Source organism: Dendroctonus ponderosae, unplaced genomic scaffold (assembly GCF_020466585.1).
Source record: "Dendroctonus ponderosae isolate FM_Combo_2020 unplaced genomic scaffold, Dpon_F_20191213v2 Dpon_F_20191213_7, whole genome shotgun sequence".
Lineage (NCBI taxonomy): Eukaryota > Metazoa > Arthropoda > Insecta > Coleoptera > Curculionidae > Dendroctonus > Dendroctonus ponderosae.
Genome location: NW_026018916.1, coordinates 10,988,518 through 11,004,371, shown reverse-complemented (window position 1 = coordinate 11,004,371; position 15,854 = coordinate 10,988,518). Strand labels below are relative to the sequence as shown.

Sequence of the window (15,854 nt, the reverse complement as noted above, 5' to 3'; positions counted from 1 at the left end):
ACTAACGAGCGGTTAAAAGTAGACACAGCCGTAATGGAATTGGATCTGTTTCACTGCACCTCAATCCCATTTTTCAATAGTGGTTTATGTTACATGAATTTAATTAAAGTACACCAACGACAACGTTTCACACGTTATTTTGTTAATCAAAAGCAGTTTTTGTATTAAAATATACATTCTTAATGAATCCACAAGTTAGTTAATTATAAATTTGCTTTATATTCGGGTTTTGTGTTTACCAAGTTCCATTTTGTTTTAACACAATTTAATTTTTAAACACAATTACAACCGTGTATGACAATGTACTCATCACTATCTATTAAATTATTTGCCGCTTAAGTGTTACATTTTTCAAAGTTAATCCATATAAAAACCGGTCCCAAAAACATTCAGTTGAAAGTTACCGTCTTAACTTCAGCTTTAATGTGAAATTACTACACTTAGAGATAATATAAAACTTGCTAATCTCGCAATCGAGCATACTTAATTCCCATTGGCTCAGCTATAAAATGGAGTAATTAATTTTCTCTCTACTTAGCAAGAATTTATAGAATAGTTTAGTTCAAATACCCAATTGCCAGCTGCTGGCTGTCGGTATTCGTTGAGTATTTTATTCTGACTGGGCAGAACAAAGATCTTTTAATTTTAACTGGTGGGTTAGCTCAAATTGATTATTGTGCAAACACGTCGGTTGTATTACAAATACTTGCATCAAATTAACAATTACTATAAAAAAATATAAAAACTTACATGAAAATCAGCGCTTATGAGGAATATCGAAGACTGAAATAAAAAGATAATGTTAGTCAATCAATCGTATAAATTACAATAGGTTTAGATATTGAAAATGTTTAAAAAAAACTAAACTCAAAATTATTTAATTACTATATTACATATTTAGTAATTACAGTAATATAAAGTAAAATATAACAAGTAAAACGTATAGCTGATAAATAATAGATGAATGTTTCAGAATATTATCAATCTTCTTCCTCGCCAGAATCAGAGACATCATCTTCTTCATCTTCCCTTTCGGGCTTCCTTCGATTCTTTTTAACTTTCAGTGATTTAGTTTTTATGCATTTCTTCTTGTGGCAATTGAATTCTAACGTTGCATTTGTGTAATGTTCTAACTGATGTTTCATTTTTGCCGCCACTTTCCCTAAATTTTATACAAACTACTTTTATCATCCTAGTAAATAAATTTGCAACAGTAAACTGCATAATAACGCACAGTTTAAAAAAATATGTATTGGGAATTTTGAAAAATCAAGCAAGAAACAGTACACACGCAGCAAAAAAATTTGAATTTGTTCGGTAAAACATTATTTTTGATGATTTTTTTTACCTTTGAAAACCATTTTGTGCTCCGTATCAATTACATCAGACAAAGCATCTCCCATTAGGGCATCGGCTTTATCAGACAAGTTCGCTTTCATGGGATTTGGTTGGATTGTATACTTCATGATAATTTGTTCATCCAACGGGCGAAAATCGTGTGCCATTTTGCCTAAGGTTACAAGCAAAATATATCTGAAGCCTTAACGTTACTCAAAGAAACAAAATAATACGAAGTCGAAACTTAATTTCAAAACGTATTTACATATTGCACAAAATTCACATATACAATTTGGAAATAAGCTGCAATTTCAGTGCGATATTAAACTAGGCAAATTCGACGGTAAAGTTGTTGATTCACGTGTAAAACTTTCAGTTAATTTAGATTTTGTTTAATAAATTAAACTTTTCCTTTTATTGCGCTCATGAATTGAAGCAGAAACTTTATTTGAAAAGCAATTTGGTAAAATGGAATAATAATGAATCAACATACAAAGACAAAGGTATCAGTACCAATACCGCGACAAAAATATACAAAGTGATCTGCAGACCCCTCTTGGACTACGGACATATACTCATGGCCGACAAAACGATACGTACAAACAACAGAACAAATTACTGAACTTTATTAGCTGTTCCTCAATATATCCTCAAATACTAAGGAGTTACGTTAAATGTGATTAACATGTATACTGATCCTAAAACATTTTTCTGGAATCTAAGCACTTCTCTCATATATTCATTTAAGGTCTCAAGATGGTTCTTGGTATGCAGAATAAAAGGAGGATATAAAATTTGATTTAAAAATAAACGAATTATTAGCACAGCTAGGAAAGTAGTAGGAAAATATATGCCAGAAAAATTGCGTTTTAAAATAAGCGTCAGATTTGTGCTGCATAGGATGCACCTAACATTAAAAGTTATTTACCAAGGTTGCCCTTCAATGAACTCTCCTGAGAGCTTTTGGAGGAAGAGCGATTACTTGATTCTGGATTAAGGTGTTCGATTGTTTCAGCCTAAAAATGTAAACAAATTTGATTTATCCAGACTAACAGTTATAGTGCTAATAAAAAAGTCTAGTATATTGTGAAAACAGCAAACCTGTGATAATGATAAATCGAGAGTGTGAAGGAAATAATTTCGATAAATTTCACCAACTAGTTTAAAATCTATTGGAAAACCCATAGGTGTTTTTTTAAATGTGCCACATGAAAAATTCTCATTCTGTAATAATTTGCTTCATAAAGAGCAGTGGCGTTGAACTCAGATAAAACTTTCCAATCAGGCTACGCACATTTAAAAACGGCTAATGAGAAAGAAATAAAGAAACCAAGAAAAAGTCTAATAGATTACAAACAAAAGATTTGGTAATTTTTGTGGCCTATTTATTGGCCATACAAATTTGGCAATATTGGATAACCCTACTTCATATCTAAGGCAATGTTTTTTCGGTCAAACCTTTTAATGAAAATAAAAATGAATAAAAGTACTATAAATAAAAAAGTAAATTTCGTAATCAAGTCGTTTTGAATAATGGTTGTAATACTGGTAAAATTTACGAAAATCACTTCCTTTAAACAGTTTTTCGTTGCTTTTCTAACAAATCTTACGGAATTTCTTTTTGCGAGATATTTTCGGTTCATTTGCTCCCATATCTGACCCTGATACTTTCCGGGAATATAAGGCGAAATCATTCGTTTGTGACCACATTTTTCTTCAGCTTCACAAAGCTCAACTGAACCAGGTTTTGGACCTGAATGATGTTATTGAACTCATATTGCGGAACCGTCTAACAACTCTGATGCACGTTTACCTTCACATTGATCATCTTCCAGCAAAATTCCTTCAGCACCCTTCTTGGGATTATCCTCAAGACATTCCACATGTCTTGATCTGACACCTCCTTTATTTTCACATGCTCGACATTGGCTCCAAGGACCAACTTTCCATCTAAATTTAATTATCGTATACATTGCTTCTTCCTCAACGAATTTTTTAAATCCAATTTTTACTGCTTATGACCGTACAGTGATTTTGTACTAAGTAAAATAATGAGACGACAGAAAAATTCGTTCAACTTACGTCCTTTTGCAAGGTTGCTCATTACAATTCTTCGCTTGCTCCTTAGGCCGATCTAAACCGGCACAGAAATTCATGCTAACTTTGCCTGCCTTTTCCTCGATACAATCGATTTTTGCTGATTGGGAGCCGCCTCCACAGGCAACCGAACATTCCTCAAATTCCCCTGTATTTTTCAATTACCGTTAAGTCTTTTACATCAGTTCAATTTTAGTGAAATACCTATTTCCCAGTGATAGCGGGGCTCATAAGTGGAATCAACAGACTGCTCAGCCCATTTATAAACATAACCCGGATTATTCTGTTCAAAGAAATCGACCTGCAAAGAACCTTTTTAATGTTTAATTGACCCTTTAGAGCGTTAACTGTTACAAAAAGGACTACGTCTTCCTTAAGAGGTCCGTTAATGATAAGTGTTTCTTTTTTAGGTTCAACGTGCCTATATATTCCAACTGATGTACCAATGTTGCATTCTCCGTCGAGGGCTTCTGTGCTGAAGTAAAAGATGTGATTACGAAATACAACATCGGAAGCCGCAAATGCATACTCGTCTCCGTTCAGATAGAACTTCTTTTCGCTGCTGTCAGTAATAGCAATTATATTACCAGACGGGCCATTTTCTTCTATTACAATTTTTCTAGCACCGGCAGGAATTACCACAACTTTTGTGTAACCTAAAATGAAAACTCAATGGTGAGAAATGTGCAAAAAAATTATCTTGTTCTGCAGGTTTGGACAAACCTTGGCCAACATCTTTGTAAGTTTCCTCTACGATTTTACACTGCGTGCCATCTCCATTGCAGACTCCGCAGCGATCTTCAACCGATTCCGATTCTAATACATTGTCGCATCCGACTACCTATTTGTCGAATATAATTCTTTCACTAATTTTTACATGCTCGAATAAATGTTTGCTACTTGCTGGCTTAGTGATTTAACTTCTTAATGAAAATTAATCAAATCATGTTGAAACTTACACGGCATACGCCAGATATGCACATGTTTCTAGTACCATGTTTGCAAGGGGTTCCATCCTTAGCTGCAGCTTCCAGCTTGCTTAAAACATGTTCTTCGCTTACACAGTATAAAGCGCATGGTTCTTCTATAAGCCAGTACATTATATTATTAGGTATATCGGAGTTTAAAAATGAATAAAAAATGTATTATTTTGAAACTATTATGAGTATATCGCAAACGAATAATAAACCGCCTGTTCCTAGGAGCAAACACTGAAATCTCACAAACAACGACAAAGAAAACTTCAAACTCTCAATCAGTAGTTTGGGTCAAACATTCAGAAAAATCTCAGATTTTTATTGGAAAAATATAAAAAGCAAAACTACCAAGTAACCGACCAGCTTTAGCAATGTTCTCATTAATCAGATTTGAAATTCATCGAACTAATGGGGGCAAATGAGGCAAATACAAGACGCCCATAAGATAATTGCCCATTAAACTTAAGTATAGAACTTAATTAAACGATCGATAATTGCGTAAAATCTCGTGTATGCAAATTTTAATGAAAGAAAAAAGCCATAATGCGAGAGTCTGATTTGCGTTTCTACAATACTAACTGTGGTCTTTATGAGAATCATTTGCTTAAAATGGAGAGTAGTGGCTGCTACAGTTACAATTAAACCTTATTTAAATTATCTGAAATTCCTTGGCTGCTGAATTTATGGATACTTTAATAAAGGAAGGCATTTAAGGAAGATCACAAATTTTCTATGCTGGCTTCACATGTAAATTTCAATGTTAATTAAATGCCTCTTAAGAAGTCTATAAATTTACTTAAATATGTACTTATTTAGTCAAAATTTAAACAGGAAATAAGGATGAGAACTTTCTACAAATCCGGTCAAACTATTGTCCAATCAATAAAACGATGTTTTGTATTATCATAACAAAAAATACTTAAATGAGAAGCTCTGCATTAACCAAAAATGCGATAAATGTGTCACGTAAATAAAAATGTATTACATAAAAGGCGTTTTACTTCAGCCGCAATTGTTCCCCTGGTGAGTCCCATTGCCACATTATTGACGACCATTTCCCACTATTCTGCGCTGCAATAAACTAGAAAACAAATTTCACGAACTTCTCTGGCTTTGAAACATTTCCAGTCCATAATCCGAAACTTTTTCCCAAAGAAATTAACCAATTTGCGGCGTGTTAGGCAAGTTTTTCCTCGAGAATCTCGGGAGCAATTTGCCAAGAAACGGTCGACCATCAAACGTGACTTACATAAAAATTTTCCGGTTTGTGAATTTTTGATTGCAGCAATTAAAACTTCATTTTAAATGTGGGCGATGCGGCCGTAAGCAATATTTCCAGCAACTTTCGAAACGGCGTAAGTCCGAAAGTAATTTCTCAACACCGTGGAGAAAATGTGAAGGAAAGGAATTGGAGAAGTGCTTTGAAATGTTTCGGTTTTATGCTTCGCGAAATATTAGAAACTGCCTGTGAATGACTTATGAAAACTTGGAAAAGCTCTACGGCCCTATTTTTAACAAAAGATAAATGGAATGTACTAATCGGTACAGCAGCTTCTTCGATATTTCAGTAGTCGTTGAGACGATTTTATCCAGCCAAAGAATTGAGTTTCAAATTCAAGGAAAAGACTTACTTTCTTGAAAACTTGCTGTCCAGGAATGGTACGCTTCATTCCAGGGTTTTGAGTTTTGTTCTGTACATTGTTGCTGACGAAAGGTTGGAGCGTTTTCTGGGCAAGGCTACAAAAGCATGTTGAGTAAAAACTATCCAGAGCCCATTTTGAACCGTTTATTCAACACGTCGGGGAAAATCGTTCATGGGAAAAAGGGAATAGGTCTTTTTGAAAAAATATTAATTGATGCATAGCATATGTGAAGCTCAATTTAATCCGGCATACCCCAGGATTGCAAATTTTCAACTTCCGTCTTTCACCAATACAAAATCGTCCTCTATTTGATGGTACTGGATTATTGCACTCTCTTTCAGAAGAAGAGATTCCGCCTCCACAACTTCTCGTGCACTCAGACCAGGCACCAAAGTCGCCCCAACCTCCATTCACTGCTTCCGGTCTGGCACCCATTTCGATGCACTTCTTCTTAAAACACCACTATACGAGCAAAAATGTTATGAAAATTTTTGTTAAGTAATACTTTGGCGAGTGTTAGCAGGGGCACAAAAGACTTTCTCTTCGCCTGAAAAATTAATCTTTAGCACCTTCAGTTAGGTCGTAAAGTAAATATTTGATTGCTGCTGTGCGGGACTACTCTGAATGCAAATAGGGATATAGTTTTACCTTTTACGACTTCGAATAATACAAAGACGTCCAACAAAAGAAGTAACCGTTGGACCTAACATTTAAATAAACACATTGTAAAAAAATATATCTAAAAAAGTTTATAAGCCTGTTGAGCAGATCAATTTAGATGAAAATTTTCCGCCGTTGTCGAATAATGTAATCCACTTTTCAAATCTCTTGTATGTGTACCTTCTTAAAATATGAAAATCTGTGCAAAGCATTCATATTTTTTATGGAAGTCAGGGTCATTAAGACAACCATTCCATAATTAGATTACCTTGTTTTCTGCGCATTTTGTGCCATCAGCAGCGACATCATTTTTGCCAATACATTCCTTTTTGTTTACTTTGCAAATTAGATTCTCGCAAATTTTCTCCTTAACTGCGGAACAAACCCCTAAACTGGCAGGTAGCATAAATTTGCATTGCTCATTCGCATCGTACACTACCCCCGGCATATTTTCCGTAAATGGGTACAAAGTAGATTCTGGAATATCACTTAAGCATTGTGCCAAGTTGTTTCTGAAAGTGGATATATACGTAGTAGTTTAGTATATTTGGAAAAAGCCATAAAATTTGATCCAAACATTTTACGGCATTGAGAAATTTACTTTATTCAATTCGGAAATAAACGCTCGGACTTATTTCCAATCATTTTTCAGATATTCGACGTTAACTTAAACATTTCAAGATTTTCACTCGTTTTGCAACACACAAATATATGAATATTTCACATTATGGCAATGGAGCATGTATAATTAATGAAAAAATTCAAATAAAGGAAGGGTCGTAAAAAAAATATTACATAGAATCATAAAATAAGATGCAATTTTATTAATTCATTCATTATCAATTAATCCAGATGCAAAAATAATATCTGCGGAAAAATATCAAATTTTAAATTCCTCATACTTCCTTACTTGAACCAATTTGGACATACTTACTGGATTAAAGTATTTATTAAACTTCTGCTACATGAGGACCATCTAATCGTGTAAGTGCTAACTATGGGAGACATAACAAAATAAGATCCATCGGTGTCTTGAACTGGACAAGGTGTAGACTGTTCATCATGTTCAGCACCCATTCTGAAGTATTTATCAGAATTTGTAAATGTAAGGTAAATTTATCATTTATTTGTTCCTTAAATAAAATTGAGCTTCTGCAGCTTCACATACTAAAGCTCCTCATGTCCGAATCAGAAACATTAAATGTAATATATAGTATAATCTACTGATAGAAGTGCGTATCATGTGAGGATATTTTTATATCGTCTATAGTCAGCTAAGTCAGAAAGAAACTTTAAACTTTCTAAGTTTGACTTACAAATGGCCAATTTCATGAGCAACAATCACACTCAATACCAAACCGCCATCCTCATTAATACCACATTGCTCGGCTTTGGAACATGCGCCTCCAACAAAAGCAAGTCCAGTTAGATCACAGTCTTCCTCTGCCTGTGCACACAGATCATATCTATTCTAATTAAAGAGCAAATCGCTTAAAATGAAATGATGCATTTTACCAGTCATTGTTTTCGTTAAATGAGCAGAACTAATGCCAATAAAAATGTGCAGAGTATAGGGAATTATTTACCGATCGTAAAAAACCAACATTAATTTAGAAGCATCCCGGCTTATTGCTATTACTTTGAAATTTTGCTTAACTGCATACATTAACATTTTGATAAAAACATGACTTTATTGACAAAAACGGGGAATGCAATATATGAGATTTTTATTGCTTTTGAAATGTGCAAACAACTTCTCACTTTAAAGCATTGCTTAATAAGACCACACCGCACGCACCTTTCAAAGTCGGTAAATTTCTTTCAACTTTTTGGAATTTATGTGAATAAATTAAAGCTGTAAAAGGTGGGCGCTTATGTAATAAAATTAATTAAGGGATCACCCAAGATGAACTGCGTATGTTATTAAATCGACATTTATATAAACACTTAATTAGGATGCAAGCAAGAACATCAGATAACTATATTGAAAGAGGTAAAGTCATAAAATTTACAGATTTTAAGAGTATGTATGCATTTAGTGGTACATTTTAAGCGTCTAGCATATAACTATGACTTAATTCTTCAAAGTGTTGTTTTACAGAAACGTGGTTACCGCTCCCGCTTAATTTGCTTCAAAATATTTTGTTGATCAAGTTCTGTTCTATATGCTAGAACTGCAGCTAGAAGGCAATTTAGACATGAAAATCTGAAGATTTGCATGTTTTTGGTGCAGACTAAAATTGCTTTGGATAAACCTAAACGTGAACAACAACGTGATGTTGATTATGAACTTTTCTTAAAGCTGATTTGCATGAATTTGATAAGCATTCATTTAACACAAAACAAGCGAAAACGATCCAAAAGCCAAATTTCAGTTGCATCTATTCACCTGGTTAACAGCATGGCCATATCGAAGTGGTTGGGTGTGTTTTCGGGAGTATTAATTTTATTAGCCCAATCGCAGAAGCTTTTTAACGTTTTCCCGGAATCTCTATTGATTTCTAAATCGATTTCTTTCTCCTCCTTTTCCAAGTAGATAATTCTGACTACTACGATGTCCATTTGATGACCTACTGATGAGTCGTGGTAGTAATCAGCTACCTTAAAAGAACCTAACGTTCACTTAACGATTTCAAGAGAATTTTTCCGAAAACGATTTTCATTTGATTTTTTAACACATTTTACTCATTGCCTTTATCAAATCGACTGTATTCTATATTGATTTCCATTATTTTCTCTTAAACTCGCTTACCATATTCATAATGGTAAGAACGTACAATTCCACATCTCGTTGCTTGTGATATTTGAGGAATGATTTATCGCAAACGATTCCCATTTCTAAATATCTATTAATATTTTCGGACTCTCTTTTCTCTTTAAATATATCTTCTCCGCTTAAAGCTCGCTCTCTACAATATTTTTCGTGTTCCATAAATCAAAAGCTTTTTCTGTTGCGAGATACAAAAATATGTTTTTGCGTTACTACAGCTTACGCAATACAAATAAATATCAGGTAGTTTCATGAAGAATTTCCTTAAAAAATCGTAAAAGATTCCGGCAGTCAAAAAGTACCTTAATCGCTTCTTCATAGCATCATCCCACGATTCTTTAGTTCCACATGTTGGCTGTGTACCTTTGGGGACTTTATTGTGCACAACGTGTAGATGATGCCCCTTAAAATTTGGAGAATGCTCATCTACCGGCTCAATAAAATACTTATTACCTTCTACTACGATATAACCCGCCTGAAACCGAAACAAATATTATAAAATTTTAATCTTAAAGTCGTAATTAGGGTTCTTAAAATTACCAGGCCATCGCAAGTTGAAATAGCTGCCTTCGAGTTTGGATAACCCCGCACTTTACCCGTATAATGACACAATTTCTTGCCTTTCAAACTCCTTACATTTCGCTCTTTTATGTTTGCTTCTGGGTCTCTTTTTTCGAACACTAAGCCGGGGTGTATAAACTCTCTATTAGGCCACAATTCCAAGTGGTACAAGTGACCATTAACATCAACGCCTGCACACACGAAAACTACAGTAAAAACTGTTCAAAATCTGATATTGTCTGGATACCATAATGAATCATCTCGGGATCATCTAATGAGCGCTTTCGGCGTTCCTTGTAGCGTTCGATTCGATGGTCGTGAAAATGAGGCAGGTGGAAAGTAGAAAATTTACCATCAGCAGCCAGTTTATGTGGAATCGATAAGTGGAAGTCGGAAAGGGATTTTGTATATCGACCTGAAACCATAACGGTAAACAGTGCAATAATTAGGAATATATCCAAATGGCTCATAAAGATACTTTAGTATGAATTTCGGAAAAAGCAGCACATAATATCCTTCCAATCGGCAAAATGAAGGCAATTTATACCGACGGCAATAAAATACTGTTTTGCTACAGTGCAAATACGACAGGCATAAAACTATTTCAAACGCTTTAATTAAAAATAGATTATCTAGAACAAAAATTAAACAAAAAAATGTCTCTACGTCCTTTGTATTTTCTGCTGGTATATCTAGGTATAGACTATTCAAATGAACTACACCATAAAGAACACGCCCAGATAGAAAATTAAGAAATAAAAAACGCCTTGAAATCAACATTTCGAATATCAATATAAACATTACATATGCGAGTTAACGATAACCGTAACATTTTATATCCGCTTGGTACTAAATCCAATGTTATGCGGTGTTATAAGCATAACAAAGCACTATATCGTTGTTATACACAAAATGTGCTCTTAATGAACTAATAAATACGAAAACACGCCTGTAAGTTGTCTGGACCTGTCAAATCTGTTCTTTGTGCCGCCGATAAATTTAATACCCCATATGGGCTAATAAATTCACCATTGCCATTTAGCTAAGGTGTAACATGGACAATTAATCCTGAGTAATAATTATTAACGACAAATGGGAATTGCCTAATAAAGTTTTCGTTTCATTAGTGATATCTGAATCAAGTTTGCAATTGTGAAAATCACTTAATAGGTAGTACATTTACTCAGACTAAATGGAAAGATTCATATCAGCACAACTTAAATTATTTGCTATTCAATTGCACAGATTTTCATACAAACGATCTGTCCACCTTCTGTCGGCTCAAAGATAAAACACAAAACATTTTAATGAAAATTCAATTCAATTCAGTACACCAACAGCTTACCATAACGCGACTTTCTGCTACATCATGCTCAATGGTCAAAAATTGACATGTAGTTAGTTGAAATGCAAAAATATGATACAATTGCATAAAATATCGATGATCTAATATTTTACAATTGCTAATACACATTTCCTTTTACCAGCTGCTCAATAACAAGCCAGATGGAAATCAACAAATGTGTATCGAATTGATTTCAAATTGTAATGTCCGCAATCTCGGTACAGGGGATAATCTAAATTTGATTACAAAACTAAGTCTTGATATAATTATTAACACTATTACGCTTTACGCCAAACTGTTTACAGAGTAAACGGTAGGTAATCATGATATGTAATTGTCATCAATTATCCATGTTACTGCTTGCATGTTGTCAATAACAAATTATCGTGTTTACGAAGCACTAAATTCATCGATAGGATGGCACATACATACGTTTCACACGCTATTTACTTTGTTAAGAACTAATTCGCGGAATTGATATCTAGAAGAAATCAGGTTTTCAATGCCTCCTCATTTTGAAGCTGCCAATACGCGCAATTTGATGCTGAGAATTGCATTTGAACACTTAAATTGCCTCTTCAAGTTGAACGGACTAAACAGAAGGAACATCAACTAAGGAAACAGTAAAACTCTATCAGTGTAACGCAGTATATAGACAAAAATGTATTCATTTTCTAACACCCTGTTTCTACATAAATGTAAGTTATCCTAATTACAACCCATTATATTGGCATGGTAATTATGGGCACGATAACAAACATGGTCTTGGAAATCTACAAGCTTGTTTGGATGAATATATTCATCATCATTTTTTATAGAAATTTCGATTTTGATTCAGAAGACATTGGTGTTTTCATTTTGTTCCTGATTTATTTGATTTTTGTCATTGATTTATCAGTTAGTATTTATTTGTTACTGAAAGAAGCACTACCAAATAATTAATTCAATGTGATTTTTTTTATTATAAAGCGAAAACATAATTTATATCTTTCAAATTTGACTGATTTTAAAAATTGCTAAACTTTCTTTTATATGCTCATCCCAGTTGAAAATGGATATAATAAAGCATTTTCTAACATTGATCTATCCACGGAACTCATCATGTTCCGTGTGGATCAGTCTTTCAAATTTGTTCATCGTATTGAGAAAATAATTGGATTGAAACCGGACAAAACATTTATTGACACGATGGAGCACGAATGGAAACTCCAATCGGGAAGTCACAGGCTTTCTCCAAAATAGGAATATGAGATACCATTTTCACAAGACATAAAAAGTTATAAGACATATTTTTAAAATACATAAAAGTAATTATTAAAATATTGCTTCGCGTTTGTGTTTTAAAAACATTTTTAATTATTAAACATATATTTGTATCAATTTGCAAGATAATGTTTTTTTATATTTTAAGTTAGGTAGAAACAAGTAGGAAAGAAAAGCTAAGACAAAAAATATTACAAAAAGCAATATTTAATCATGATTGGCAAACTCAATTTAATTTAGCCTCAGCATTTGGTGAATTTTGATTGTCATCTATAAACAGCATTATAATTATGACAATCGGTTCTGCAGTCTATAAAATAAGGTTTAAATAGATATAATGACAGATAAATAGTCTAGCAAAACACGCGAAAAAGCAACAAAATCTAGTCTGCTTTAAAGCAATTCGAGTTCATGGAAATCAGATAAGTTATTACATAATTTCTAGACAAAAAGTTTCCAAATTTTAACCGTTGAAGAGAGAACCTTATTGTATGAAACTTAGAGCACCAGAAAATCTGTTTGATAAAAATCGATCGAAAAACAAACAAGTTGAAACGTTCTACATATTAATTTGCGAATGCAAAAATTTTACATCAAAAGCCTTATTTCGGACGCGGTATTAGGACTTTTATAAAATTCGATTTGATAGAGCTTTCTTTTGCAACCAAATCATATTTAATTAACCCAAAGCTTACGCATTACAGGAACGTCTTTTGACTGTTGGTTTGAATTTCAAGCCCCATTGCGAAATGTTTGCTTCCCTGTGAACACAACCTCATCGACATAAAAATGTCTCTAATTTTTCGCTAAAGCAACTTAAACATCTATTTTATTCGAGTTTGGCAGGCCCAGTTCGGCTGAGAATTAATTTCGCGAAAACCCATTGAACTCACACAATCACCGTCTAAAGTCGTGCAGATACTGCTAAGTTTGCAAGACAGCTTACGGAAGGAAATCATTTTATATTTAAAATTTATTGTCGCATCCATGAACGTAGCAACCAATGTTATAGAACAAAATGCTCTCATATTCCAAATATATTTTTCCAGCGTTTTTTTTATTACGTGCTGAAACAGCCTCGCTCCACGCTCCACGCCTTCTTGCCCTGAGACAAACCCATTGCTCCATAACCACGTATCTTGATATTACCACTCTTAAATCTTATAGGGACCGACCACAGCAAACCCACCCATATAATTCACCTAATTATTATTAACAATAACTTAAAGGTCATGAACAATGGTAAAAACAGGCGAAAAACGTGCGTACCGAAAACTTTCCACGTGCGAGTTAAAAAAACTTTACCAAACTTGTAGGATGGATGGTTCGAAAAAAAATCGGGAATCAAGATATCTCTGGCCCATTACCGATGGCGACCTTATCTGGCATTATTCTTTTGTCTATCTGGCATTTCTTTTGTCCTGTCTGTCAGAGCCAAGGCGATCTTGATACGGGGAAGTTTTGTTAAGTCAGTTTGAGTGAGATCAATTATTTTGATAACGAGACTAGCCCGCAATGAAGGGTAACGAACCAGGTTCCATCTATTGTTGATTGAAAATCGCTCAGTAATTGTTAAAAAATATCGGTGGTTTCATTACGCTTTCAGCTCGACTTGCTGAGAAAAGTGAAACTCAATTTGTTAAATCATCAGCTTTGTACATAGCAGCAGATAACTTTATAATTCTATAAAATAATCATTTTAAAAAATTTTTACTTGTAAAATAAAAAAGATCAATAGTTTCCTATAGCTAATGGTTACTTTAATAAAATATTGCCTCAAGGGGCTTCCCAAAGAATTCCGTGATGAGTGTCAAACGTATGTGAATAGATGTGCACTCTATAAAATTGTTTATTTTTAATTTACTGATTAATTGAAGATAATTAGAAGAAAACTGTGTAGGTTTAACTATGACTGAAATACGAAGAAGATAAAAATTTATATGAGGCGACTGGGAGATGAAAAACCTGCCAAGTTTGAATGTTTTGTTAAAAGAACCTGAGCGGACCGACGAATTCACTATTGCACATGGCCATAAATTTAATTGTTGGTCTACTCGGATTTAAATGTAACGGAATTATAAAGAATTGTTTGCAAACTTTGAAATCAAATTTTACATAAAAAATATAAATCAAAACGAATAACAATGAAGGACATGCAACCTTTTGATAATGTTGTTGATAAAAATTCTTGTTAGATGGACACTGAATTGACGTTCTGCATATTGTTAGGATTCTCAAGAAACAAAACACTTGTTAGGGACATATAGGGAAGTAAGTATTTACTCAATTAATACTGAAATTCTGTAAAAAATATACATATTCGCTTTATGACGATAATCACCAGAAATTAGTGAGGACCATATATGGTATTAGATATGTTAAAATGATGAAATAGGTACTTTCCTTAAGGATTGCGACATTTTCCCACTTATAAGCTGTATCAATTTATGCAGTACAGTACAAGGCTCCATCAGTATTATTCAACAAAACATTTTGTAAAGAAGAGCGGAAGTCGTAGCCTTATCATCCTATATAAGTTATGTCTTTAAATTAGATTTATGGATAGTTTTCTAAGCAGATTTCCAACTTTTTTAAATAGGTTTGCCAATAGTAAAATGCTAGTCAAACACTTACCATGAATTCTTGAACTGACAATCAGAGGCTCGCAAAGGCACTGGTAGAAAATCGCTTGCAGTAGCAAATTAATCATGATAAGTTAAACGGAGCTTATTCAGATATCCGAAAGATGACAAAGGTTGGCACATGACAGAACAGGCATTAAATCATGCCCGTCATGAGAATCTACCTGATGCCAACCTGCGACCGATTTTCCTGCACTTCTGTAGCGGCACGGCATGTGAAAAAGATGTCGCCGAGTTTCTGTCTGGGTTTATTTAGTGAAATTTATTTCGATAGATCCAGTTAATGAAACCTGGCCAGTTTTTCCTGCGTAACACTGAAGATGAGCTTTCTACATAATAAATATAGTTCTTAATGGAATCTTATGTAGGCTTCAATAATTGATTCGTTAGTAGAAAAACAAATGTATTCTTTATAAGCATGGTTCTTTGATATCACACAGCGAGATCTTGATTAGTCCCGTTTTCTCCAGTTGTTCCTACCGCCAGCTCCTATCAAAGGGAATGATTTAGCTCGAAAAATGTGCCTAAAGTTGCATTGGCAAAACCTGACTTCTTCAA

The 15,854-nt window shown here is 33.8% G+C and overlaps 1 protein-coding gene across 2 annotated transcripts; it reads right to left on the bottom strand.

The window, feature by feature from the left end:
* Positions 1-872: 872 nt before the first annotated feature.
* LOC109543121 (A disintegrin and metalloproteinase with thrombospondin motifs 12) lies at positions 873-15,637 on the bottom strand. Of its 2 annotated transcripts, XM_048668428.1 has the most exons (22): positions 15,289-15,637; positions 10,294-10,461; positions 10,026-10,237; positions 9,788-9,960; positions 9,468-9,624; positions 9,105-9,316; positions 8,032-8,181; positions 7,650-7,793; positions 6,984-7,227; positions 6,308-6,517; positions 6,044-6,149; positions 4,395-4,519; positions 4,159-4,276; positions 3,965-4,091; positions 3,790-3,910; positions 3,640-3,736; positions 3,421-3,583; positions 3,152-3,288; positions 2,949-3,091; positions 2,267-2,354; positions 1,349-1,510; positions 873-1,162 (listed from the first exon to the last, which is right to left on the bottom strand). In XM_048668428.1, the coding sequence occupies exons 1-22, from the start codon at positions 15,362-15,364 to the stop codon at positions 981-983; spliced, it is 3,315 nt and encodes a 1,104-aa protein (XP_048524385.1). In that variant the 5' UTR covers positions 15,365-15,637; the 3' UTR covers positions 873-980. The 2 variants fall into 2 exon arrangements, with proteins under 2 accessions (XP_048524385.1, XP_048524386.1); XM_048668429.1 differs by lacking the exon at positions 8,032-8,181 and having other exon boundaries at positions 15,289-15,636.
* Between the last annotated feature and the right edge of the window lie 217 nt (positions 15,638-15,854).